At 38.2% G+C, this 26,740-nt stretch overlaps 2 protein-coding genes across 4 annotated transcripts; one reads left to right on the top strand and one right to left on the bottom strand.

The window, feature by feature from the left end:
* The first annotated feature begins 211 nt into the window (after nucleotides 1–211).
* On the top strand, nucleotides 212–2,551 carry rps25 (ribosomal protein S25). Its single transcript, XM_077195679.1, has 5 exons — nucleotides 212–338; nucleotides 648–740; nucleotides 858–1,041; nucleotides 2,298–2,396; nucleotides 2,493–2,551. The coding sequence occupies exons 1-4, from the start codon at nucleotides 336–338 to the stop codon at nucleotides 2,390–2,392; spliced, it is 375 nt and encodes a 124-aa protein (XP_077051794.1). The 5' UTR covers nucleotides 212–335; the 3' UTR covers nucleotides 2,393–2,396; nucleotides 2,493–2,551.
* Nucleotides 2,552–4,797: 2,246 nt separating this feature from the next.
* mipepb (mitochondrial intermediate peptidase b) lies at nucleotides 4,798–25,662 on the bottom strand. 3 transcript variants are annotated; one of them, XR_013190229.1, is made up of 19 exons: nucleotides 25,330–25,657; nucleotides 23,163–23,336; nucleotides 22,992–23,080; nucleotides 22,821–22,907; nucleotides 21,747–21,810; nucleotides 21,478–21,660; nucleotides 14,555–14,711; nucleotides 14,385–14,433; nucleotides 14,239–14,299; nucleotides 14,090–14,142; nucleotides 13,865–14,018; nucleotides 13,675–13,752; nucleotides 10,703–10,907; nucleotides 8,517–8,626; nucleotides 8,359–8,433; nucleotides 7,408–7,524; nucleotides 5,354–5,407; nucleotides 5,109–5,182; nucleotides 4,798–5,036 (listed from the first exon to the last, which is right to left on the bottom strand). XR_013190229.1 is itself a non-coding variant. In XM_077195666.1 (19 exons), the coding sequence occupies exons 1-19, from the start codon at nucleotides 25,453–25,455 to the stop codon at nucleotides 4,945–4,947; spliced, it is 2,070 nt and encodes a 689-aa protein (XP_077051781.1). In that variant the 5' UTR covers nucleotides 25,456–25,662; the 3' UTR covers nucleotides 4,798–4,944. The 3 variants fall into 3 exon arrangements, 2 of the variants coding, with proteins under 2 accessions (XP_077051781.1, XP_077051782.1); XM_077195666.1 differs by having other exon boundaries at nucleotides 5,354–5,475; nucleotides 25,330–25,662; XM_077195667.1 differs by having other exon boundaries at nucleotides 5,354–5,475; nucleotides 22,992–23,076; nucleotides 25,330–25,644.
* Between the last annotated feature and the right edge of the window lie 1,078 nt (nucleotides 25,663–26,740).

The following is a 26,740-nucleotide window of genomic DNA, read 5'->3' as shown; positions in this document are numbered from 1 at the left end:
ATTATAAAAAACAAGTAAAAAGAAATTTATCATTTTCTTTTAATAAATATGAATCCCACCATTCCGGCCCATTTGGACCCGAAGGTCCTGAGTGTGACTCTGAAATGAAGGACCCCAGAGGGTTAATAATTACTTTGTTTGGCCGAACGAACTAGTCCTCTACGTCACGTCACGTGTCACGTCGTAGCGCCCCGCTCGCTCCAGTCCTGCAGGTGACGAGCGCGAGCCACTGAGTGCAGAGAGAGCACGCGCTTCACTAGTCGAAGTGCACGCGGACAAAGCGGACGTGCGCGTGCGCTACTTCCTTTCTCTTCCGCAGCTCGCAACGCCTCAGCATGGTGAGTGCTCGAGCGACTCCATAATGTTAGAAAATATCACTTTTTACCCACTTCTCACGTGAAATAGGCGTAATATAACCACAGTGTCCTACTTTTTAAAGCATAATGAATACTATAATGCTGAATAAGCGGGCCGTCTAAGCGTTTGTGTGTGGTTATTTTGTGTGAAATGTTGCCGCATCGTGCGCGAGGCCCGAGCACACGCGCACAGCATTACCACATGGGTTTATTACAACTCTGTCGATGTAATTGATATAATACGTATTTATTTCTGCATGTGATTTCAATGATTTTTCTGTAACTGTCCAGCCGCCCAAGGATAGCAAGCAGAAGAAGGATGCGGGCAAGTCCAAAAAGGACAAGGATCCCGTCAACAAATCCGGAGGCAAAGCGAAGAAGAAGGTACAAACACTTGCTCACTAACTTATTCACCCCACTTCACACCTGTCAGTCATGAGTAATAACTGTGATTTTGCGTGCTTGAAATTAATTTTTTTCCTTCTATTTGGTCTTGAGTAGAAGTGGTCCAAAGGAAAGGTGAGGGACAAGCTGAACAACCTGGTTCTCTTCGACAAGGCCACATATGACAAACTGTACAAAGAAGTTCCCAACTACAAGCTGATCACCCCGGCTGTGGTTTCTGAGAGACTGAAGATCCGGGGCTCGCTGGCCAGGGCTGCCCTGCAGGAGCTGCTCGGGAAAGGTGAACATACACCTCATATTACGATACTATAATGTCACGATTCGATACTGAACTCGCGATACAATATTATTGCGATTCTCCAAGACATGATAAAAGGTTAACGAAAAATGTTCTGTTGATTAAATGCTAAATTTGATATTACATTGTGGGTGTAAATGATTAGGCGTGGACAATGGTGACACCAGAATAAAAATATTCATGAAGCTGAAAATACAGAATTATTTTAGACGAATATGCTTGCACTCTTGTCACTGGCTAGGTATATTTAAAATAATGTACGCCACTTTTTACTGGTGACATTTGGCATTATCAGCACAAATATTCCCCCATTGCATTATTGTACATTATATTCAACATTATATATTGTAGTTTAATGTAGTCAATCAGAAAACTGGTAATTTCTATTTTGGGTGACCTATCCACGATACATGTTGTTGTTTTTTATTATGATATATTGTTATACCCCTAGTTAATATGATTGATTCATGTGGTTAATGTACATCACACATCTATGGAAGCCCATTTCCACAGCATAAGAAAATAATGCTTTAGTAAATCTCAATTATGACAGTCTGAATTGACATAAGTGATAATTATGAGAATAAATGTTGATAAAGGATGCGTCATAATTTTAATGAATCTTAATTTCAAGTCGAAAGTTACATACTAAGTCATAGTTGTGAGTGACAAACTAAGCCGCAATTATATTAAAAGGTCAAAATAGTGACTTTCTATGTCATTATTACTGTCATAATTTGGCCTTGTCAGAATTAGCACTAAGTCAGAATTTTGACTTTTTAATGTCATATCTATGACTGTCAATTTCGTCTTTTCATTTCATAAATATGACTGTCAGAATTTTGACTTGTAATTCTTTTCTTGTGTGGCGGAAATGGTTGCCAAATGTTTTCAGTCGAATCCCTTGTTGGTTAATATTTCAGTAATTTAATGACACATTAATTACTAGTATTTGTATATATAATTATGAAAATTAACTACATGTAAAATATATTGATGTAAATTACAATTGTCCTGTGAAAATAAAAAATATGATTACAATAGTTTTTTTACATTACTATTTTAAGCTACGATATTAATGTATGTCTTACATTTTTAAGGGTTCAAACCCTCAACCTTTGATTTTTAGCTCATTACTGGAAATTCTGCAAATGTGTAAATAAAGCCAAAAGTGCACATTTAACTTGGCACAAAAAGAGATGGAGTGTGTTATGACGTTTGTCATTTGTCGTCGTCAGGTCTCATCAAGCTGGTGTCCAAGCACAGGGCTCAGGTGATCTACACCAGGAACACCAAGGGCACAGATGAGGTCGTTCCGGAGAAGGAGGCATAACATGGTCATTATTTACTAAATTGTTAATTTTGTCATATTTGATGTCTTTCAATGTTTTTACCTACCGGATTCCTTAAATGTTTATTCATCTCTTTTTCAGATTCCACCTTGGCTTGAGTTTATGGTCTTTTGTATAGGTAAATAAACCACAAAATGAAACTTGTGTTTGTGCTTTTCTTCTTTAAAGTGAACGTGTACCAGTGTCTGTGCCGTTTAGAAGAATCTTTGAGAATATCTGTGTGAAATGTATATTGGGATTTATTAGGTTTGTTGTTATATTGGGTCTGGTTATGACAGGATGGTGATGTTTATGAATCTGGAATTAGAAAAAATGAGCTTTCAGTGAGATATTGTTTGGGCACAGTAACAGATCTTCCAAATCGGGTGCAGCAAAACTCACACACACTGATTGAATTTGTTATTTGCAGTTGAGTTTTTCTCTCAATATTACAAACACACACTCGGACATCCATACCAACACACCAACACAAATATCGTTGCACAATTTATCCAATTTGGCTCTATAATATGCCGAAGCAGAAAACAGGAATAAAGCAAGTATTTGCTTTATAGGCTAAACCTGAAAAAATTAACCAAGATTGCATAATTTTATAGTTAAATGGTACTGGGATTAAAAATCGCAGTTTCAATGGGTTCCTAAGTGTTAAGACTAGGTCTTGGCTCCTAAATTATTTAAGAGTGCTGTAGGGCTGCAACTAACGATTATTTTGATAATCGATTAATCGGACGATTATTTTTTCGATTAATCGGATAGAAATTAAATTAGATTTTTTTTTTATTATAACTAAATAAAACCGTAAATCAGGGTATTTATGTGTAAAAGTGTACTTTAAAAAGTGCAAAAGCCACACATTGAGTTTTACTAATATCAACATTTGCATTGTTTTTAATGATAATTGCTGATGGCAAGTTGACAAACATGATTATTGTTAAAATGATATCCAACATATTATGTTTTAACACAATTTTTGTTAAAACAAATTTACACAGACATGTTGTTCAGATGTGAATATCTGAACTAAAAACAAACTAAAAACATCTAAAATATATAATTCATTTAATTTTTATTTAAAATTAATTATATATAAGGAATATAAGGATAAAGAATATAATATATAAAAGAATAATATAAGGATAAATTGATTAAATAAATATAGAAAGACTGAAAACAATTGTGTGAACGTAGAGCCGCAGTAGATCGCGTTTGAAAAACAATTAAAACTTAGTAGACAAATGCTATAAAAAGAGAACGGAATGGAGGTAACGTTGCCCAGCAAGCTAACAGGCTTGAGTAAAGGACAGGAGAAATTATGCATTAGTGCACAAGCATTCGCTGAAAACCACTGAGTACAGTGACTAAAAAACAATATTTTACTGCTGCTGTTATTAACTGCCTTTGTATTTAATGCTTCACTTTGTAAACACCGTTTTAATTTAACCTATTTCTGCGGTAGCGCTATTTTAATCCATCACTTACGTTGGGAGCGAACTGATTGCGCAACCTGATGCTCGAGACAAAATACAGACATCCCAAGATCCCGGAAGTCCCGGGAGTCTCCCGCATATTGATTGCGGCTCCCTGATGCCCGCGAATTAGTTCAAACTCCCGAAATCTAGAGCGCGCAAGCAAGAGCGCGCATGCGAGACAGAAGAGACTGCTCCAAACCGTGTAGCGCGCGCGCTCGGCAGAGCGCCTGAGGGAGAGAGACCTTGCGTGTGTGTGCGTACCAGTAAACGCTCCCCGTGACGTAAGCAGACCAACTAATCGATAATGACATTCGTTGACAACGATTTTCATAATCGATTATAATCGATTTTATCGATTAGTTGTTGCAGCCCTAGAGTGCTGAGAAGTATCCTAACCTAGCAGATCGAGATGGCAACAGAGTAGACACACTTTCCAACGAAAATAAAATGTATTGGAGTTATATTATGACATGGAGTTGATCAAACCATACAAGCTTGATCAAACCATCCGCTCATGTCGTTTCCAAACCCATAAGACTTTCGTTCATCTTCGGAACACAAATGAAATCTGGGAGCTTTCTATTCTAAAGCCCAAATTAAATCTGTTCATATAAAGTGATTTAAGTCTTCAGAAAATTTGGATTAAACCGCTATTCATGGATTAGTTTTACAATCTTTCTATGAACTTTTTGAAGTGTGAAAGTGGTAACTGTCTATGGAGGGATAGAAAGCTCTCAGATTTCATTTGTTCCAAAGATGAAGGAAAGTCTTTGGGGTTTGGAATGACACGTGAGTAAATTATATAATTTTCATTTTTGGGTGAAATATCCCTTTAAATCTGCACCTACTATCAATGCACAAAGTATTTAATGTGAAATGCAACTGAACTGATGCACAATAGATAGAAGTGATGCTTATTTTCATGTCATCTATTCACATTTTAATAAGGCGGAACACATAGGGAAAAAGTGAGGTGATATCCAGTGTATGTGAATAAAAATTATTATTTTTCACAATTTAACCCAACATTCCTTAAATGCCGCTGGTTAGACAAGTTCAATTCACTAAAGTTCAAAGTTTGGTTTTAAATTTGCATCATGATCCAGCACTAGTGCATCAACAAAGTCTTCAATGGTCGGGGCTTTCTGTAGCATTCCTGAGGACACAAAATGAGGGAATATTTACTCGGAAAAAATTCAACTTTTAATATTTCAAGTGTTTTAATTACCTTGGACCATCAGCATAGGCTCTTTGCTTCCTCCATGAGCGAGCATCTCTCTTCGATAACGCTCTCCCATCACTCTGCAAAAAAGACGGTTCATTTTGTATGTTTTAATAGTGAACCCTAGTGGGTTCCCAAAAATAAGGAATAGTATTTCACGTCACCTTGGGTACCAGTTTGATGTACATTTGTGCACTCTGCATTCACCATAAAATAATACAAAATATGCATATGAATGGCATTACACCGACCTACTGAAGGGGTCCTGTCGAAAGCACTGCCTCCACACCATCGAGGCCACCGCCCTGGACAGGAGGTACGAGTAATATTTAGCACCATAGCCGACCAGGTGACTAAATCTCAGCTGCCAAGCCTACATCATCAGACAACATGTAGGATTAGTTTTTATTTTAAACATTACACAGGGTTCCCACGGGTCCTTGAAAATTTGTGAATATGAATATTTTTAAAAATCATTTCGTCAACACTTGTGCATACTAGCTTGCTTGATTTACGTTAGTTACGCTGCATTTACGTCAAGTGTTTCCCGCGTGAGTTACTTTGTGTTGTACGTTGCCATGACGTTCACGTGCGCAAAACTAACAATGTATCTTACAAGGTAACCTGATGTAGTAACCTTGCTCTCCCTTGAAATGTGTCCCCACATTAAAGAGATAGTTCACCCAAAAATGTAAGTTCTCTCAGTCAGGGGCGATTCCAGGATTTTATAAACAGGGGGGACCAAGAACCAGTCAGGGGGGCCCATGGGAAATCAGAAAATTCAACTGGAAATAAATACTTGTTTAGAAAATATTAAGCACGATTTAAAAAATCTTTGCAATGCCCAGTGCCCTATGGTATTAAATGTGGAACTGAACAAGAGCCTGAAAATCATTTTGTATTTCACATGGATTGGACCACACAGTTTTGTTCTAGTAAATAAAAAACATCACCTATTAATTAGTCATTTAACACTATTTTAATGTTAAAATTCTTTAATGTAAAAATTGGCTTTATTCTCAACACAAACATTGAATGTGTATGTGTGTCGACGAACGTTCTCTGACATGGTGAGCCCGATCTCATCAAAGTGCGTATCTATATAACGAATGTTATTTCTCGTGCCATTTATACGCCACAAATAGTTTTTGCGTGCATATGATACACACTTTATGGCGATACGCACGCGTTCCACACCCCTTATCCTACCCTTTTTAGTGCGTAACATATGCAAGCTAAAATCATTTTTCGCGTATAAATGGCGCGAGAAATAACATTCGTGGTATAGATACACACTTTCATGAGATGGACATGGTTTCTTCTTAAAGAAACCTTGGTTGTCCTGTTGCGGTGTAAAAATAAACAAAAACCCATTCAGTATAAATTAGAGTTGCATGTAAAGTTCTCACATTTTAATGTTTACCACGGCTTCTGCTTTAGTCTTTAAAACAAAAGATAAAGTAATAAGTATCTATATTTATGTAGTCGTGTGCGCTGCCGCAGAATAACACTGACAAGTCATCTCTATTCAGTCTGCCAAAGTTACATTAGCTAATCTAACGTTACTGGTTTGATAAATCACACATATTTCAAAATATATACTGTAATTGAATGTGTATATACCATAAACAGTGACGTGTCGATGTGTCTCTCTCTCCTACTGTTTGAAAAACACGGACCTGTGATTCCGCTTTGCGAATCGCAAATCAAGCAGTGATTGACAGCGCTCTGATCCAATGGCGTTGGGCATTGTCAGGTTGCCAGTAAATCTAGCCCAATGATGTTGGGGGGGGCACAATCATATTCCGGGGGGGGGGCAGTGCCACCCCGTGCCCCCCTTCTAGACACGCCCCTGCTCTCAGTAATTACTCTCCCTAAACTTGTTCCCCAAAAGTTATTAAAGACATCGTTAAAACAGTCCAAGTGACTACAGTGGCTCAATCTTAAGTTTATCAAGCGACGAGAATACTTTTTGTGAGCAAAAACAAACAAAAATAACGACTTTATTTCAACTATTGATGTCCTTCTCTGTGGGCGTCGAGTGAGTTCACTAGTGTAACAGCGCAGCGCTTCTGTGTTGTACGTCACACGCATCATCACACACATGACCAGCGTCGGCCAATAGTGAGGCTACGTGTGACGTACAACACAGAAGCGCTGTGAGTAAGTCGTTGAATTTGAGGATATTGGACCTGGAAAGTCCTTGAAAGGTCCTTGAATTTGAAGTTAACCAAGGTGTGGGAACCCTGATTATAGGTAAAAAATAAAATAAAAAAAGCGCCTTAAAAGAGACCCTGCAACTCACCGTGTCATAAACATATGGTAACCCGTAAAATGTCTCCTGCACTTCTCTGAGGATGTCAGTGGTTGATCTGTAAAGTGGTTTTCCATGATAAACCTGATCCAAAGCTGCATAGAAAACCTGAAAAGAGAAGAATTACACTAAAACATAAATACTATGACTAGTAGACTTTTAACCCTTTAGAGTGTATTGTATGATTCTTCTATATAATATGAGCAATAAAAGCCTGTTGTACCAAATATGATTAAAAAACAAATATATATACAAACTTTTTTTCTCTAAAGATTCAATAAATGTTTCAATTAAAAAATATATATATTTTGTCTGACTATTATGTCAGGCTTTACAGGGTTAAAGGATTAGTTTACCTCAAAATGAAAATTTCCTAATAATTTACTCACCCCAATGCCATCCAAGATATCCATGTCTTTCTTTCCTCAGTGGAAGAGAAAATACGTTTTTTGAGGAAAACATTTCTGGATTTCGGTACTTCCACCGGCGCCGGCGACATCGAGCGTGACCTTTCAACGTGATGACGTAGATCCCGGCACGTTGCAGATCAGCTCAATCCAAACAATTGTAGTTAAAAAGTATTTATATATATATTTTTTTTAAATGACCTATCGTTTCGCCCTCCTCAGCTGATCGTGCACAGTCCGTTGAAGCACTTCAAAGATCTTTGAAACTGCATTGATTTGGACTTGTCTTGATTTGGGTTGTCATTGAAGTCCATTATTGGAAGAAAAATCCAGAAATGTTTTCCTCAAAAAAAATATTTTCTCTTGCACTGAGGAAAGAAAGACATGGATATCTTGGATGGCATTGGGGTGAGTAAATTATTAGGACATTTTCATTTTGAGGTGAACTAATCCTAGAATTTCTCAACTATAGTTGACATTCATAATTCCTCCTGATTCAGTAAAGTTCTGTCATTCTTCCTGCCAGTCCCATTACCTGTAGCTGAGTGTCAGCCGCACTACAAACCCTCTTCGACTCACATAAACGGGACACTAGGCTCTCTGGAAGGGCCTGGAGGAAACAAAAGACGTGTTAAATCAACAAGCAGTTCTTCTAATGGGGTTCAGATACAGAGATGATGTGCACAAACCCACCTCTCCAGTCTGATAATGACGAGCAAACTGGCTCACAACACGATAATCTGAAGCGAAATACTCCATCAGAACAGAAGGGACTTCAGCAAAGTCTGTGGCGCACCTGGTTCCTTTATTGATACGTAAATAAATCAAACAAGTTATTCGCCATGTAAATTCAATTTGTTAACACTCTCCATTCATTTTATTGAGGCTAAAGGAGTATAAATTAGTAGCTGTCGTAATCATCACCAAATAACCCTGAAGATCCCTTTGCAGCTTTTCTCAGTCGCTTCGGTGCATTTCTCACATCACTATTTACATCTGCACAACAGTTAATGCAATTAGTACAAACTGGGAAAACTAGTTGATAACCTGCAAAAGCGTGTCACTTGCTCAGAATGGATCGCTCATTCCTCAAAAGCAAGTATTCATGTCAATGAAAGTGTCGGTGTCATCAAGATGAAAAATCCTGACACCATTGTTTATGAACAAGAATGTTTTCATTATGAGAAACATGTTTTCCAATGCAAAGAAATCAGATCTCGGTGACACTACCTGGAAATGCTCAAGACAGCACTATATACTGTATACAGCACAATAGCACAGCCATTGGAAAACTACAGTAAAGTTACACATTACTGTATTAAGTGAGGTAACTGAGTACAAGACACTGAATATATATGTTTCACATTTTTACTGCATATGCTCTTTGCAATTGTAATTTGTTCACAGCATTGTGCAAAAGAAAAAATACATCCTTATTTACAACAAACATAAACTCCCTTTGTGTAGAGCTGTACACAATATTGCAGGACATACTGGAACTGAACATACAACATACATACATACATAATACTGTAAATCATTCATTCACATCCAGACGTTCCTCTCTGTCTGGACACAGCTTCACCTGACAGAAATTGTTCAATTTAGGATTGAAAAAAGATTGTAAAATTTGCTTGACAGATTTTGACAACTAGTACAACATTTGTGTATGTGATGACTGAAGCAATGAAATGAAGACTATTAGTTTTATATGGAATGAATATTCAGCATTCACAAGTATAGTTAGTTTTGACTGATATGACATAAGCAAATGATAATAGTGATGGGCGGTTTGACCAAAAATTTATATTACGTTTTTTGTCAAAATTATGCCGGTTTTCCGGTTTATGACGTTTTTTTCTTTCATGCATAATCAGGTGTTCAAAGCATTTTCTACTGGTTGAGAGAGGAATTACTGCAGTAAATTGACTTACGATGGTCTATTTTACTGTCATTAGGGAATATTGTAGAGTAGAATAGCGCCCAGTATAACCTAAAATAGTTATTTCTTAACGTTCTAATAACGTTCTTATAACCAGGAAATAACGTTAACACAATGTTTACATAACGCGAGAATTGAACGTTCTTATAACGTTTTGAATAAAGTTCTTATAACCAAGAAATAACGTTAATACAACGTCTAAAAAACTGGACATTTTGAATGTTCATAGAACATTCAGAAATAACGTTAACGTTTTTATAACTTAATGGGAACGTTATGAAAACGTTCTTATAACGTAAAATTGTAAGCTGGGGAAGAGGAGAGATTCGCGATTGCACTGAACACGTTTTAAGTGCAGGATTCTCTGAGCGAGCACAGAGAAAATAGACCTATATTAGCAAGAGCAGCGTGTATCTGAGAGCGCGGCACATTATATTCCGCGCGAGAGCAGAGAGATTCGCTCGCGCATTATATTAATGTACTTTCGCGCTACAATAATGCGCTCAGCATCCATCGTCCATGTAACGTAACAGACACTGCTGTTTGTTTACTCTCACTCGTCGCTGCTTAGAAGTGCAACATTGTAAAGGGTCCGTCTGAAACAGTGTCGCGCAGCGTAACGTTCGTACCGAACGTTGTGTAATTAAATACACCGGTATGGCGGTTTATTCAAAATCAATATCGTGACGAAAATATAAACCGGTTTTCGGTTTGAACCGGTTTACCGCCCAGCACTAAATGATAATGTTATAAAACAGCAGAGAGTTGTATGAAAGCAATTGATGCATGTCTAAAAGCATTTGCAGTTTGTTGGAAGGAATGAGAAGCTGCGACTATGATGTGCACACATGACCAAATGTTGTGGAGGTTGAACTAACTGTTGTGCAGATGTAAATAGTGATGTGAGAAATGCTGTAATTATGACGTGAACTCTGACCTGCGACATGCTGATAGCGAGTCCTGCCTAACATGGAGTGCATGGCGTGTCCCATCTCATGAAACAGGTTTTCCACCATGGAGGGAGTGAGCAGAGACGGGGTTCTGCCGCTGGGTGGAGGAAGACTCAGCATCAGCACCACAACCGGCAGCTGGTACACGCCATCCTCCCTCAGACGCCCGCCGCGGATGGTGAAGTGACAGTCCTGCCATACAGGGGGACATATGTTCATAAATCAAATAAAAAATATACTGTATACACTACCATTCAAACGTTTGGGGCTAGTCACATGTTTTTAAAAGTCTCTTATGCTCATCAAGGCTGTATTTTTCGTTTTTATAACAATAAAAAAAACTAATATTGTGAAATATTATTAAAATTTCAGATATTTTAATTATTCAGAATCATTACTCCAGTTTTCAGTGTCACATGATCCTTCAGAGATCCTTCTAATATGCCGATTTGCTGCTCAAGAAACTTTGTATTATTATAATGTTGAAAACTGTTGTGCTGCTTAGTGTTTTTTTGTAAAAAAAACAAAAAACTACAATAAATTTGTTCAAAATATGTTTTAAGTTCAAAGTTCTTGAGGAACACATTCAAATGATCCATCCAATCAGCACGAGAGGACTCTTTACTGCCATAGTACTTCAGAAATCCTTTTAAAAGTATACATGTGAATTAAATGTGGCATAATGGTCTTCATCATCACAGTATGATAATACCCGTCTAGTGCGAGGGATTCATCAATATGCTGATAGAAGCGTTGATAGAATGCATTGTTTTAACACCACCATAGTCACTTGAAAAAATAATATAAATATGAAAAACTACTTAAGAATCTATTTTATGCTCACAATAAAAATACGAAATGAAAAAAGTTATCAAGTCCAGTGCTTGAAATGATCCTGTTGACATATAAGCAAAAATTGTACGATAAACATCCTACATCTTTATTCTGATTCTGAAGTTGTCTAAATTCTGTACAATTGACTCACATTCTCTCTTAGCAGAGGTTTCAAAAATGAAAGCAGCTACATCTTTACTAGATCCCATACCATTTGGTCTGTTTAAATCATGCTTTGCTTCCTTGTGCCCTTTTGTTTTGAATATTATAAAGGACTCCCTGTGTACTGGAGTTGTGCCAGCAACCATTTTATGGGTTTTGGCCGCTCATGACAACAGCGTTTTGGGAACCTTAAAACGCAAACTTTTGAAAACAGTTTCAAAGTGCATGTTTTTGAAAACGATACTGCTATTGTCTCCGTGTAAACTACAAAAACGAACGGTGACTTTGTGCGTATTACGTGTTCAGTCTAAAGGCACGTAGCGTTTCTTCACAAAGTGGCATCGCCAGCTATTGGCCTGGCATGAATAAGACAGTGTTTTTAGTTGTTTTCGTGGATCTGTGTGAATGAGGAACAACGCTGTCGTCTACAGGTGAAAAACGCAAGGAAAAGCACATTTCCATATATACATGAATATCAGTCACATGACCTCTTACGTCATCCGCTCTTTTTCCAGTTGACTGCCGCCATCTTGAGTACCTGCCGGGTACTGTCTACAATACTGACGGCATTAGCTAGGAAGCAGATTTTCTCTGTTTGTTTCACTTTATACATAACCAACTTTGTTTATGTAAACCCTGTGTGTATTTGACAGTATTCGCGCAATAAGACTAGAAAGATAACTTCGTTCAGTAACCTGTCGCTGTTGTTAGACAGGCTTAGTGTGCATGAGCTTCGGGTGTACGCGCTCAGAAAAGCGCTCGTTAGAACCGCGCATCAACACGTGAATGACTTGTTAGCACATGCAAATAATGAACTTATGTGAACTGCATTGTCCCGTTCCTTTGCGTTATCATTTGAGTTGAATATACGTCGCGTTGTAGCCTATGCTGAGACGGAGGCGCCAGAACTGATAGAATGCACAATACTACAACATTTCTTCAAAAGCAGATGGCGGATATATTTTAATCCACGATCATAAATCGTGATATCGCACAGCCCTAAGCTAGCGTAAGCTCATTATCCTTTACATCGACTCACCACAGACAACATGAACACTGCACAGAGAGTTTGCACACACAAACCACTGTTATAACATAAAAGCAAGCAGCTGCGTGCATGGTTGGTCATGATATGATTGAAGGATTTTGACTGAATGCGCGCAAAGTGCGCTCCCTTAATAATTCCTAAAAAGCTGACATCAGTTAATCGCGATCTCACATCTCTGTTAATATCAATTAAGCCGACTGCACAATGAATCTTTCATAATATATACACTTTGTTTGTTACAATTAGAGGATTTGTCAGCATACAGAGCTCTGAACAAAAAGTCAGTTTTGAGCATAGAGGTTTTGAGCAGTGAGGAGAGTCTATCTTAAATGCTTCTGATTGGCCTTTGCGTTGAAGAAATCAACACGTATGTCTGTTTTTGGCTACATCGCTCAACGCTGCAAACGTGTTTTAAAAGGAAACTCTGGCCTGTAAATCGTTTCTATTTTGTTTTAGTTCTTGTTGCTTTTCTGCAAAAATGTATTAGTTTTTATGTTTTATTCATAGATATTTCTAGTTTGCGGGAGTCCCGAGAATCGTTTTATTCTCCCTGCAACGCGCACACACACACAGAGTGCATTGCCGCTCGCATTCGCCATCAAATCTAGTCCCGCGCCGCACTCTTTTGCATTGGGAGTGCACGTCTCTAGATCAAGGGCCCGGCCCGAGGATATTGACGGGAAATATCGGCCCGCAACTTCGGGCTCGGCCAGAGAATAAGCTCTACTTCCTTTGCGACTGACGTATCGATCTTGCCGAATCAGGTACTCAAGATGGCGGAAGACAAGTTTTAGAATTGAGTGACGTCAGTGAGGAGACGTTGGTGACATCATCTGATATTCATGTATAGTACATCATTAGTACCTTAGTGTATGTCAGCACTGTACAGAATCAGTCAAGAGCAGACAGCTGTACCTGGTGAGGTTTATCAGGTCTACGGAAGAAATCACAGTAGATGTATCCCAGCAGTCCCTCTGTTTCATGGACCAAGGCCTGTTTGTAGCACAAGAAACAGTAAATTCAGCTGCATAGATACATCTGTAAGTGATTGACGGAGGGTTGATCTTTAAAACGGAGTATACGAAGACGGAGGAGAGCAGCTCACCAGCTTTCGAACATCTTCGCTCCACACTTCACCCATCTTCGGCTGCACCGTTTGAAAAGAAATGCCCAGAAGCTGCGTGAAGAGATGGTCGAGTCCCTCCATGCAAGCGCCGAGAGAGAAGTACGGACTGTAGACGCTGGGATCAATGTTAAACCTACAGGTACATGAGCGTATATGAGGATAAACTCGTTTATTCACAGGGCTGTATGCATGAAAACGCCGTACTTCTCTGTTCGTATGGCACCGCTGAGGTACGCATGATCCCACGGCATCACTTCCTGACATGTAAAAAACAAACAATATTTAGTCCGCATTTGTGATGCAAACGAACAAACATTCACAAAACAAATCCGGTGCTCAAAATAAACATTTACAGGATTTGTTGAGTGTGTTTTCTTCTTCATTTCTTTCATCATCATGAAGTCCTTTGATGTTCTGTGTTATGACAAACAAACGTGGAGTAAGCTTTACAACACTTCAATGACTCTGATTCAGAAACAGCAATTAGTGTGAAACGTACCGGTCAGACAGTTTTTCTGTTAGCAGCTTCAAAAACTTCATCACAGTCTCTGTAAAACAAACAAATTTGTTTACTAGTATGTTTTCATTGCTCCTTCATTTGCAGCTTTTACGCAAAACGTAGCTAGAACTATAGCCAGCGGTTGATAATCTGATTAAAAGCTATTTTACCTGGGTTTTTAGCCATTGTTCCTTTCAAAGCCCTGTAAACAAACGACTCATAGCCCACTAATGTTGCCAGCTCATGTCTACAAGCCAAAAGCTCATCCAGACAAAGCAAAAGACTAGAGTTGGGGTACAGAAATATTTTATACGCAGCTTCCCGCACCTACCAGAGGGAAGAAAAAAAGACACTTGAAAGCATACCTTGCTATTCAGCTTGCAGAAACAGCCAATAGCATGTCACATCACAGGGGAATTATGGATTTTTGTGTGCACTTTTAATAGACCTTTCTCACAACTTCCGTATTTATGACCGGAAATACGCAATCGTTGTGGAAATCTGTTACTCCTGTGTGTTATTTTAACGGCATATCTCACCATAAGTGGGCACTGTGGGTCTTCGGGGGGGCGAAGAAAAGGGGGTCTGTGTTGGTGGGTTGTTCGAGTGTGTACATGAGGGACGGAATAAAATCAAATGTGTTTGAACTAAACGTGGAGTTATCTTTCGAGCTAACATTGGTAGCAGAGGATGGCTGCTAACTACAGGGTTCCACCAACGTTTGAAGAAGGAAAACCCTACGAAAGCTGGAAGAATGAAGTCAACATTTGGACCAGAGTTACCGATTTGAAAAAAAAAAAAAAACAAGCTCTTGCTGTCGCCCTGGCGCTATCAGGAAGTGCGCGGGATACGGCTATGGAAATTCCAGTAGATGATCTAAATAAAGACACTGGAATGACCACTTTGTTAGCGAAACTGGATGCTTTGTTCCTTAAAGAGGAAAAGGACAGGATCTACGATGCTTAATCAGATTTCGACCGGATTATGAAAGAAGCGAACATGTCCAACACGGACTGTATTATTGATCTCGAACAGCGCTATTCTCGGATGAAAAAGTACAACATGGAGCTACCCGACGCAGTTTTAGCTTTTAAGCTTTTGGATACTGCGTGTTTGGATACGACGGATAGGCAGTTGGCTCTAACTGCATGCACTGACTTAACTTATGCCTCGATGAAGTCCGCTCTGAAGAGAATATTTGGCGGAAAAACGAGCGCGGCAGCACAAAGTATTAGCCAGGAGTCCATGTTTGTGACAGAGCAGCGACGGCAAAAAAGTAAATCCTGGCAGCAAAGCGCTCATCAGAAAACTCCACAGCCCGGTACTAACCCGCTAGATCAGTACGGACGGCGATCGAAATGTGCAGTGTGCCAAAGTACATATCACTGGGTCAAAGATTGTCCGCATTAAGGTGAGAGTGTTAAGATTACAGAAGATAAAACTGACATGGAAGAGTGTAATATTACTCTGTACACCAAAGAATCACCGACAGATGCAGAAATATTCATGACCGAATGATTTGGCTCAGCAATAATAGACACTGCTTGTACTAGGACAGTCTGTGGACAAGAGTGGCTTGACAACTACAGTACTGTGTTACAGAAGAAAAGTGTAAAGATGATGAAAGAAACAGAAGCAGAAAGTCACAGGCCTTTCAAGTTTGGAGATGGAAAAGTAGTTTACTCAGGAAAAAGAGTCAAGATTCCTGCAAAGATTGGCAACATGAAGTGTAATATTGAAACAGAAGTGGTACCTGTAAACATCCCCCTGCTTTTGAGTAAGACATCATTAAAAAGGGCAGGGACCGTTCTGGACATGGAAAATGACAGCGCAGTAATGTTCAACCAGCCGGTCAAACTAGACTTTACAAGCTCTGGACATTATTGTGTGTACATTGTGGAAAATGAAAATAAAAATCCTGCTCACTCTGATCAGATATTAACGGTTGAAGATGAAATATTGTCAATCACAGACAAGATGAACAAGTGAGAAGATTAAAGTTTTGGAAAAGCTTCATAAACAGTTCGGGCATGCCTCTGCAGACAAACTACTAAGACTGATGCATAATTCTGGCAACAAGAACGCAGAATGCCCCAGCCTGTTGCAAAAGTTCATAAATCAATGTGAAGCGTGTCAGAAATACTGTAGAACCAAACCAAAACCTGCTGTCGGATTACCACTGGCATCTATGTATAATGAAACAGTTGCTATAGATTTGCACGAGCTTGAGCCAGGGGTCTGGTACCTACACATCATTGACCAGTTTACTCGTTTTAGTGCTGGAAGTGTCCTCACCACCAAGAGGGCTTCTGAAATTGTCAAGCGTTTTATCCACGATTGGATCAGTGTACATGGCCCACCACAAAAGCTATTCAGTGACAATGGTCGCGAGTTTAATAATGAAGAAGTGAGAGACATGGCCGAGAACTTCAATATTGAAGTTAAGACAACACCTGCCTACAGCCCCTGGAGCAATGGGCTGTTGGAGCGCCGTAATCAAACCTTAACTGAGATCATAATGAAAGTGAAAGCTAGTACTGAATGTGACTGGAGCATTGCAATGGACTGGGCCTTGATGGCAAAGAACTGTATGCAAAGTGTCCATGGGTACAGTCCACATCAGCTGGTGTTCGGGCAGAATCCTAATCTGCCCTCAGTGTTAATAGACAAAGCACCGGCTCTAGAGGGGACTACCAAGAGTGAATGGGTTGCTAAGCACATTTCAGACCTGCATGCTGCAAGAAAGGCTTTTACAGAAGCTGAATGTTCGGAGAGGATACGGAGAGCTCTAAAGAAACAGTTACGGCCCACTGACGAGCGATACGAACCGGGAGGTAAGGTTTATTACAAACCAGTGGACTGTCCAGAATGGAAAGGGCCTAGAGTGGTTATTGGACAGGATAGTGCAGTTGTTTTTGTCAGACATGGAGGCACCTGTGTCAGATTGCACCAACTGAGGTTAAGAAAAGTTACTCATGAAAATGCAGAGCCTCAGATTGTCTCTGAGGAGAATAACCAAGGACAACGTACAGTGGATATCATTGAAGAGAAGAGAATAATTTAGAAAACGCAGAGAATGATCGTTTACCTGCTGTTGAAAATGCAGAAGCAGAGAGATCAGACATAGGAAACATTAACATAAAGACTGGACAAATTGTGACATTTAGAAACCAAGCAAGTGGTGTTTCACAAACAGCAAAGTTGCTAGGACGTGCTGGAAAAGCCAATGGAAAAATATAAGAACTGGTATAACTTGGAGCTACTTGAGCCAGCGGAGATAGCTGGTAACAGTGAATCAGCAGATCTGTCACAATTAGAGGATCTTCGTGTCCAGAAAGAGGTTCCAAATTCGGATACACATGAGGATGTTTTTGTGACTAAGGATGTGTCTTTTGATGAAGCAAAAGAAAAGGAAATACAAAATTGGAGACAGAACGAGGTGTTTGAAGAAGTTAAAGACAGAGGACAAAAGTGCGTCTCAACTCGATGGGTGTGCACTTTGAAAGAGACTGAAAATGGATTAGTTCCCAAAGCAAGACTTGTTGCACGAGGATTTGAGGAGCTACAAGTTTCTGAGCTGCAAAAGGACTCGCCGACTTGTGCATCAGAGTCACTGAGACTTCTAGTGGCATTGTTATGTCAAAGGCAATGGGAACTTCACTCAATGGACATAAAATCTGCCTTCCTACAAGGCATGGAGCTGTCCAGACAGAGACATTTTTATCAAACAACCACTGGAGGCCAATGGCACAGGGACACTTTGGAAACTAAGAAAATGTGTGTATGGTTTAGCTGATGCCTCCTTGTATTGGTATAACAGAGTTAAAAGCATTATGACTGAAGCAGGAGGTATTGTGTTGTAGTGTTACAAATTTATTAAATGTTTTTCGGTTCCAATACAATAGTATAAACACTGAGAAAGTTTAGTAGACTGAATTTAGCATTTGAAGTATAAATGATGATATCAGAATTATCAGTAAGAGATTCATTGCCAGTCCTGATCTCTCTATTGTAAGCCAAGCAATTCAGGTCTCGGACATTAGCTTTTGTCTGTATGCACTTCCTGGCCATTAAGATGGGTGATACAGTCGGGTAGATTACTGAAACTCTCACCTTTTGTTCTAATGGCTCTCAGAGCCACTGTCCCAGTCGGTGAAGAGTCTGGCTGATTGGATTAGGATATTTACATTTGAATCACCCTGCTATGCTGACGAGATCAGGGCTGTGGAACTTCCGGTAAAGTGCTGATTCCTTTACTTACATTTACATGCTTTGTTCAGATTGCCTCCCCACTTTTATGTAAATCCCTTCCCCTTTGGAAGGATAAAACACTGTGTTTTTAGATATTGAGTTAGACTTGGGTAAGATTTTAGACTTGGTAACTACAGCATCGCAACAGCAAAGTCTTCAATAAAGAGTAACTTCTGCATTGAAAGATATCCCAACGTCTCCTGGTTTTCGCTTCTGAGTTTTTCTACACTTAAGAAGAACAAGGTTTACAACAGTGTCTAAGGTTGACCCTGCAGTTTTCTACCGGCTTGATGAGGACGCGAAGGTAACTGGTGTACTTGCTTGTCAGGTTGATGATATCATATGGGGAGGTTCACAGCTGTTTTCAGAGAGTGTCATACCTTACCTTAGGTCAAAGTTCAATGTAGGTCGTGAAGCTCACAATAACTTTTCCTATGTGGGTGTGGATTTTGTGACTTTGGGCAAGAAAGTACAAATACAACAAATGACATACATTCAGCAACTACAGCCCATACATATCACGCCTTCACGAGCAGCAGAGTCCGCTTCACCTCTCACAGAAGAGGAGAGAGAACAACTTAGGTCAAAGATAGGTCAACTTCTGTGGGTTGCGAGACAGAGCAGGCCTGATGTCATGTTTGATGCAAGTAATTTGGCATCTTGTCTCAAACAAGCTACAGTACAGAACATTAATGAAGCTAATAGGGTAGTCTGTAAACTCAAGACCAAGTCAGTTCAGTTGAATTTTCAAACGGCTTGGGAAAGACAGTAACTTAAAGATGGTTACATTCACTGATGCATCATTTGCAAATCTTTTCAGATGGGGGTACTCAAGGTGGGTACTTCATCGTTTTGATGGGTGAAAATGGGCAGTTCTCTCCTATTTCATGGCAATCTAAGAGAATTAAGAGAGTTGTCAGAAGCACTCTTGCAGGTGAAAGGCTTGCTATATCTGAGGGGATTGATAATGCAATTTTTTTGTCAACGCTGTTTTCTGAACTGAATGCTGGTTGTACTGTTTCTCCTGTACCCATAATCTGTGTCTCCGATAATTTCTCTCTTGTTGATGTACTGAAGTCTACTAAGTTTGTTGCTGAGAAAAGACTGCGTTTGGAAATCAGTTCGATAAAAGAACTGATCCAAACTAAGAGGGTTGATCAAGTGTTATGGTCTGAAACAAAAGATCAACTTGCAGACTGTCTTACAAAAAAGGGAGCTTCCTCAACCTCACTTCTTAAGGCTCTCTATGAAGGATGCTGGCCTGTTAAGTGAACTCAAGCATGAGTTCCCCCTTCCCTTACTAATAACCTTTTATGTTATATTGTTGTTCTAATTTAATACACCCTGACAGCTTAGTTGGACGTTTTTTTTGTTGGTTTTTTTCTCTTTAGAGAGAGGGAGATTGTTACTCCTGTGTGTTATTTTAACGGCATATCTCACCATAAGTGGGCACTGTTGTGGGGGAAGTGGGGAAGTATGACCGGTTGTTCGAGTGTGTACATGAGGGACGTAATAAAATCAAATGTGTTTGAACTAAACGTGGAGTTATCTTTCGAGCTAACAAATCTTCTTCCTCCCCGGTCAGGGCAATACGTAAACAAATGGGGCAAGCAACGAGCAAGAGTCCTTGTAGCGTACCGGACTGTTGTAGTTATTCACAAAAGCAGCCATATCTGTCGTTTCATTCCTTCCCTGTTGATAGTGAAGTTAGACGGAAATGGATTCAGGCTATCCGGCGGGATGAAGGACCAAACTTTACGATTAAAAAGGGGAGCACTTAACATTATTGTCGCTACACACAAGACGTTCACTTGGACAACCATAAACAGAACAAATCGATACCATAATGCTTCATTAAAAGCAGACTATAATGCTTTAGTCAGATAGTATATATCCTCTATAATATACATACATTATGTCTAAGTGGACACGCTAATGATTTGCAGAGGTGGGTACTAGTAACGAAGTACATTTACTTCGTTAACTGTTACATTTACTTGAGAAATTGTACTTTTAAGAGTAGATTTAAATGTGGGTACTTTTACTTTAACTCGAGTACATTTCTAATGAAAAAACTGTACTTTTACTTCGTTACGTTGGGCGACGTTCCTCTAGTTACTTTATTTTTAATGCAATACATATTGTTAACTGCGTAGTTTATTACAAGCACGCTGAATCTTTTTTATGGGCATGATGAGCGATGCTCAATTCACAAATGAATCACTCTTTTGAGTCGATTCTGTTCAAAGACTTCATCAAACATGTTGGCAGATCTGTCTAAATCGGTTCGCGAATCAGTTTGAATGTTCTGTTCAGTTCCTCACGCACTGAATCTCTGAAGCGCTTTCAATTCACACTCGACTCGAATTCGTAACAGGAAGATTTAAGAACATCAAGAGCGTTGGATGAAGTGGCCGTGGATCTACAGTTTAGTCTAGTGACAGCAAATCTGCAAATGGATCATATTTTTGCCAGCGATGCAGATCTTTATCAGTTGGACATCTTCGTATGCTGTCTGTGAATGAATGATTCCACAGGACGTTACATTTTATTTGTAAAAATATGTACCCTTTATTAATTTTTTTCTTTTATTTTTTCTGACGGAGTTTTCCTCCACGAGTCGTGTAACGCCGGCGAATGTAATATTTGGCAAATCCGTTAGCGAAGATGTGTAGATTCTCTGATCCATTTTCTGTTTTTCTAAAGTGTTGACGCTTGACAGGAACTCCGCTTCCACAACGATTACGTGTTTACGGTTATTGTGAGAAAGGTCTATAAGCTCAAGCAACAAACAAACTAACAGGTGGTACCCAAGTAAACAGAATCATCTGATCACACACACCAACTCATTAGGAGAGTCAGCATGCAAGCCGCCGATTTGAACGCGGTTCCCGTCTATAGAGAAGCAGTGGCGGATGTGCTCTGGAAGAACGTGCTTCTCTACGGCGTTCGGGAGCTGAGAGCCGCTCAAAAACTCGTGGTTGAGATCCAGTAGCTTCACGTTCAGAGCGACAGCCTTGCTCCTCTGAGATGATTCATAAAGAAAGATTATAATAATCAGTATGATCACATTAGAACAGGCTTGTATTTTGGACTTGGGGTTGTTCTCACCTTTGATTCATCCAGATGTATTCCACTGATCTCAAAATCTAACATGAAGAGCTCTGCCACTCTCCTAAACCAGCAACAGAAACATATACATTACGGTTTAAAAGTAAAAAATAAAAAAAATGTCAAAAAAATAAGAATATATATACTTTTATTCAGCAGGGATCCATTCAAATTGATCAAAAGTGACAGTAGAGACAATTATATAGTTTAAAAAAAGTTTATATTTCAAATAAATGCTGTTTTTTTGAACTTTCTATTTATCAAAGAATCCTAAAAAAAATCTATCAGGTTCTCCAAAAAAATAATATTAAGCCGCACAACTGTTTTAACACTGATAATAATAATATTTCTTCAGCACCAAATCTGCATATTATACTGATTTCTGAAGGATCATGTGACACTGAAGACTGGAGTAATGATGCTGAACATTCAGCTTTGCATCAAAGGAATAAATTACATTTTAAAATGTAGGGCCCTATAAAATCCGTTTTATTTTTTCCCAAATTTCCTTTTTTTCCATTTTAATTTTTGCAAATTCCTTTTTTTCCATTTCAATTTTTGGGAATTCAGTTTTTTTCGTTAAAATTTTTGGGATTTTTTTTTTTTTTTTACCCTTTACTGTTATTTTAGTCGTAAAAAGAGTGTGCTTTTAGTGTTAATAATTAAACTGTACACAAATAAAATAGGAATGACCTCAGCACACACACTCAAGAAAATAAGCTGTTGAACCAACTTAATTAAATTAAGGAAAACCTTTCCACGAAATTGAATTAAATTTTTCCAACAAAATCGAATTTGTTTGAAATTATTTGTCGTAATCTTGCTGTATGAACTTAAATTCATTTAGTCAAGACTACTAAAATAATTATCATTCCTACTAGATAATGTGGTCAAGTTACCTAGATTTAATTTTTGTCCTGCCTAAAATCACTAGCCTTATAATGTTAGCTAATTTGACTATAGTTACTTCAAATGATAGTAGCTACTAGCATTAAATTTTTTACATAGTAATATTAGATATGACTTATGCAGGTCTGCAAGTGAGGTTTAATGCATATAAGTAATAAAACCTGCCTTGTGACTGGGTCCAGCGTGGCCAAAACAGCCTCGTTTTCCAGCAAATTCTTCAGACTCTGATACAAATCAACATTTGTATTGAGTCTGTAACATACACACACAAATAAAAATAAAACACAAATATTTTTATGACATTAAAACCAGAATAACCAGACGACAGATACCCACTTTTCCACAACCGTTCCGATATCAAGGCATGTCCTTCCCGCCGCCTCCCGGAACGCAGCGTCCGGATGAGCCACTTTGATGAAATCTGCCTGAAACAAACACAAACTCTGAAATTTAACAGACCCCTAACAAGAATCACAGTCTACATTACACCAACACAATAAAGTTTACCAGGTCTGCCACTTTGCATAAGCTGTCGGACAGCTGGTCAAATGTGTCCACAGTGACGGCACCAGGAGTGTGTGTGCAAGCCTTGTGGACCAGCAGCTCTGCTTCCCTGAGAGCCTGACACAGAGACATCTGGAACCCGGCGGGACCGCTGAGCTCCGGCACCCCGAAAAGACCCTGAGAACCGAGAGGAAAGACACTTACTTTCATTGTGCACTGCAACACAACTGAGGTGATTGCATATTAGCTTGCATAAACAGCCAATAGCATATCACATCACAGGGAAATGATGGACTTTTAATAAGCTCAAACAACAAACAAACAGGTGGTACCCAAGTAAACAGAATCATTTGATCATACACACCAACATGCAACCCGCACATCTGAACCCGAAAATAACATTTATCATGCTAGAACCCGATCATCAAGCAGAAGAAGCTGGATGTAAATACTGAAATTACACGTGAAACTTGAAAAATCTGAATATCGTGCAAAAGTTATAATTTTGATGATTATGGCGTACAGTTTATGAAAACCCCAGATTCAAAATCTCAGAAAATTTTAATATTACATGGAATCAATAAAAAAAAAGGATTTTAAATACAGAAATGTCGGCCCTCTGAAAAGTATGATCATGCATATGTATATAGTTATATATACTAAATATATTAGTTTCACCTTTTAATTTGAATTACTGAAATACATTGATGGGCGATATTCTAATTTTTCGAGATTCACCCGTACATCAATCCACAATCTGACTTGTGATGCCGAATGGAATCATAATCATATTCGTTCATTTGTCCAGAGGAGAACTGCAACTGACATTATCGGGTGATAACAAAACTTGAATGATGATTTTATACAGCTGTTTTGGCTTTGTTTAATAATCGACAAACTCTGCAACATTGTCATTCGACACTGTTATTGAACTGGTATTCACATCATGTCATAATCACCGTAATTACTAGATTTCAACTTGTAAAAAGCAGTCACATCCTTGAGCTGAATAATGACTCTTGTTATCTGTAGTTGTTTATAGCTGAATTTAACTCATTTCATAACTTTACATAATTATAGAGCTGAATAAGTACTTCTGTTGAGTTGCTTTACAGCAGAATCTGTCTCGTGTTTGAATAAGTTTGCATCATAGATCACTATTTTCCTGTTTATTACTGTCAACCTGCTTTGAAACAATGTGTAATGTATAATATTAAAAAAGTAAGATAGAGTGAAAAGTGATTCACAAATTAAGATGTTATAATCATTATACAATGTAACCAATAAAAATATTATACAATTCCATTAAAGTTATTTTATAAAAGTAATAAAAAAATGTAATGTAAATGTTCCAGTCGTTGATGTTGAACATTAAACGATGCTCCGCGTTTTTATATTTTATATAAAAATATAAATTAAATTTTATATAAATATACACATTTATATATTTTTAATCATTAAATTATTTTATAAAAGTAATAAAAAATGTATACCTTATAAAGACAGACAGGTTGGTATGTACACATAAATTATTTTACTGTTAAAACACAAGTATATATTATAATTTAAATCTATAAACGTCTTCTTAAATTATTCATTATAAAAGTCTCACCACGTTTTTCTGTAAATGTTCCAGTCGTTGATGCTGAACATTAAACGATGCTCCGCGTTTTTATATTTTATATAAAAATATAAATTTTATATAAATATACACATTTTTAATCATTAAAATTATTTTATAAAAGTAATAAAAAATTATAATATCTTATAAAGACAGACAGGTTGGTATGTAGGCTACACACCTAAATTATTTTACTGTTAAAGCACAAGTATATATTATAATTTATAAACGTCTTCTTAAATTATTTATTATAAAAGTCTCACCACATTTTTGTGTAAATGTTCCAGTCGTTGATGTTGAACAATTAAACGATGCTCCGCATTTTTATATTTTATATAAAAATATAAATTAAATTTTATATAAATATACACATTTATATATTTTTAATCATTAAATTATTTTATAAAAGTAATAAAATAAAAATAATACCTTCTAAAGACAGACAGGTTGGTATTTAGGCTACACACCTAAATTATTTTACTGTTAAAGCACAAGTATATATTATAATTTATAAACGTCTTCTTAAATTATTCTTTATAAAAGTCTCACCACATTTTTGTGTAAATGTTCCAGTCGTTGGTGCTGAACATTAAACGCGGCTCCGACCGCAGAAGTGTTGACAGCGCGTCTGTGGAGCGCGTGCGAGCGTTGCAGCAAGAGTCTCGCGCAGCGCATCGCTGATCGTCACACACACACACAACAACACTACTAAACACTACAGCCTCAGCCCCTGACAACACGCATTATGAAACAGCCTGGCCGCCTCTTATAAAGTATTATGCAAACATTACGAATGAACTAAAGTTTCCCAGCTTGTAAATGGGCGGAGATCAAGCCGTGGATTTCACCTCCCATTCGAAAATCCTCACACGGTTTCACTTCAGCACTTTAGTTTCTACAATCACCAATGAAAACGTGAAAGCTTAAGTTAAATAAATATAATCCAGAAATGTGTTCTATTGATATATTTATCTATTTTTTAAACAGATTTATTTGGTTATGTGCAGCTATGTTAGGGTTAATCCGGGTTTGTTTTTATTTAAATCACACTAACGAAACTGTGCGGACGTTGCGTAAATAGTGTGTGACGTAAAGCTCAGACAGAGTTTATAAATGCATCCAAAGCAGCAAACAAAAGGTCGCATTGTCCTGTTCTCCAGAAATACACCAGTAAAAATGTTTCACACTAAGATTAAGCTTTGTTATTTTGATTTTACGGCAGGTTAGCTGTGGAATAATGTCGATTCAGAATTTGAATAAAGAGATTAGCGTACCGCATACTTGCCAAATAGTCATAATAAGCCACTTTGAATTACATCATAGTTTTTTGTTGTTTTTTTTGCTCTGTATTTTGTTTGTCTTTGTGAAAAGTTGTAACAATAAACATTTAAATTGTCTTTTCTTCCAGCTGATCTGTCAAATGCCTTGTGCAAAATCACTGAGTCAACTCAAGGACAGACAAGTTCCCTCATTTACTTTTTAGTTATTAACGTACATATGTCAGTTAGGTTTGTTTTTCATCTCTGACAAATGGTTATAAGGGAATCCAGCCAACAACATTAGCTTTACAAACCCATATTGTAAAAAGCAGGAATGTGGCACTCAAAACAAAGCTCAGACTCCCTTGCCGTAGGTGAAGTATGTTCGAATATAAAGAAAAACCCTTATGACAAACATTTTCTAAATCATCATAGTCAAAGAAAGTTTTGGAGGAGGTTGGGGTTTTAAAATCACACATGGTGGGCAACTGCTTATCCATCTTATTAGGCAGTTTCTCTGTTTTCAAATGCTGTTGATGTCACTTCCTGTGCCAAAAGGTGCTGTTTGTGAGCTCACATCCATCCGTCTGCTCTGCACATCTGATCCGGTGACTAAGATACACACATCAGTAAAAGCTGTCTTCGAAATTTGGATGATTTTATACGTGTGCTTATTCACATCCCATCAAATAGATGAAGTG

The sequence above is a fragment of the Siphateles boraxobius genome, unplaced genomic scaffold (genome assembly GCF_051911475.1).
Source record: "Siphateles boraxobius isolate OS27281-9 unplaced genomic scaffold, OSU_SipBor_1 34, whole genome shotgun sequence".
In the NCBI taxonomy this organism is placed as follows: domain Eukaryota; kingdom Metazoa; phylum Chordata; class Actinopteri; order Cypriniformes; family Leuciscidae; genus Siphateles; species Siphateles boraxobius.
Note: the sequence above shows the minus strand (reverse complement) of the source record. Positions and strands in the feature narration are given on the sequence as shown.

Coding starts and splice junctions, on each gene's coding strand:
- rps25 (XM_077195679.1), top strand. Junction 741..857: donor GAGGCAAAGCGAAGAAGAAG/GTACAAACACTT, acceptor GGTCTTGAGTAG/AAGTGGTCCAAAGGAAAGGT. Junction 1,042..2,297: donor GCAGGAGCTGCTCGGGAAAG/GTGAACATACAC, acceptor TGTCGTCGTCAG/GTCTCATCAAGCTGGTGTCC.
- mipepb (XM_077195666.1), bottom strand. CDS start 25,455: ATGCGCTGCGCGAGACTCTTGCTGCAACGCTCGCACGCGCTCCACAGA. Junction 10,908..13,674: donor GACCTGATAAACCTCACCAG/GTACAGCTGTCT, acceptor CCTGTATGGCAG/GACTGTCACTTCACCATCCG. Junction 5,037..5,108: donor GCCTATGCTGATGGTCCAAG/GTAATTAAAACA, acceptor TTGTGTCCTCAG/GAATGCTACAGAAAGCCCCG.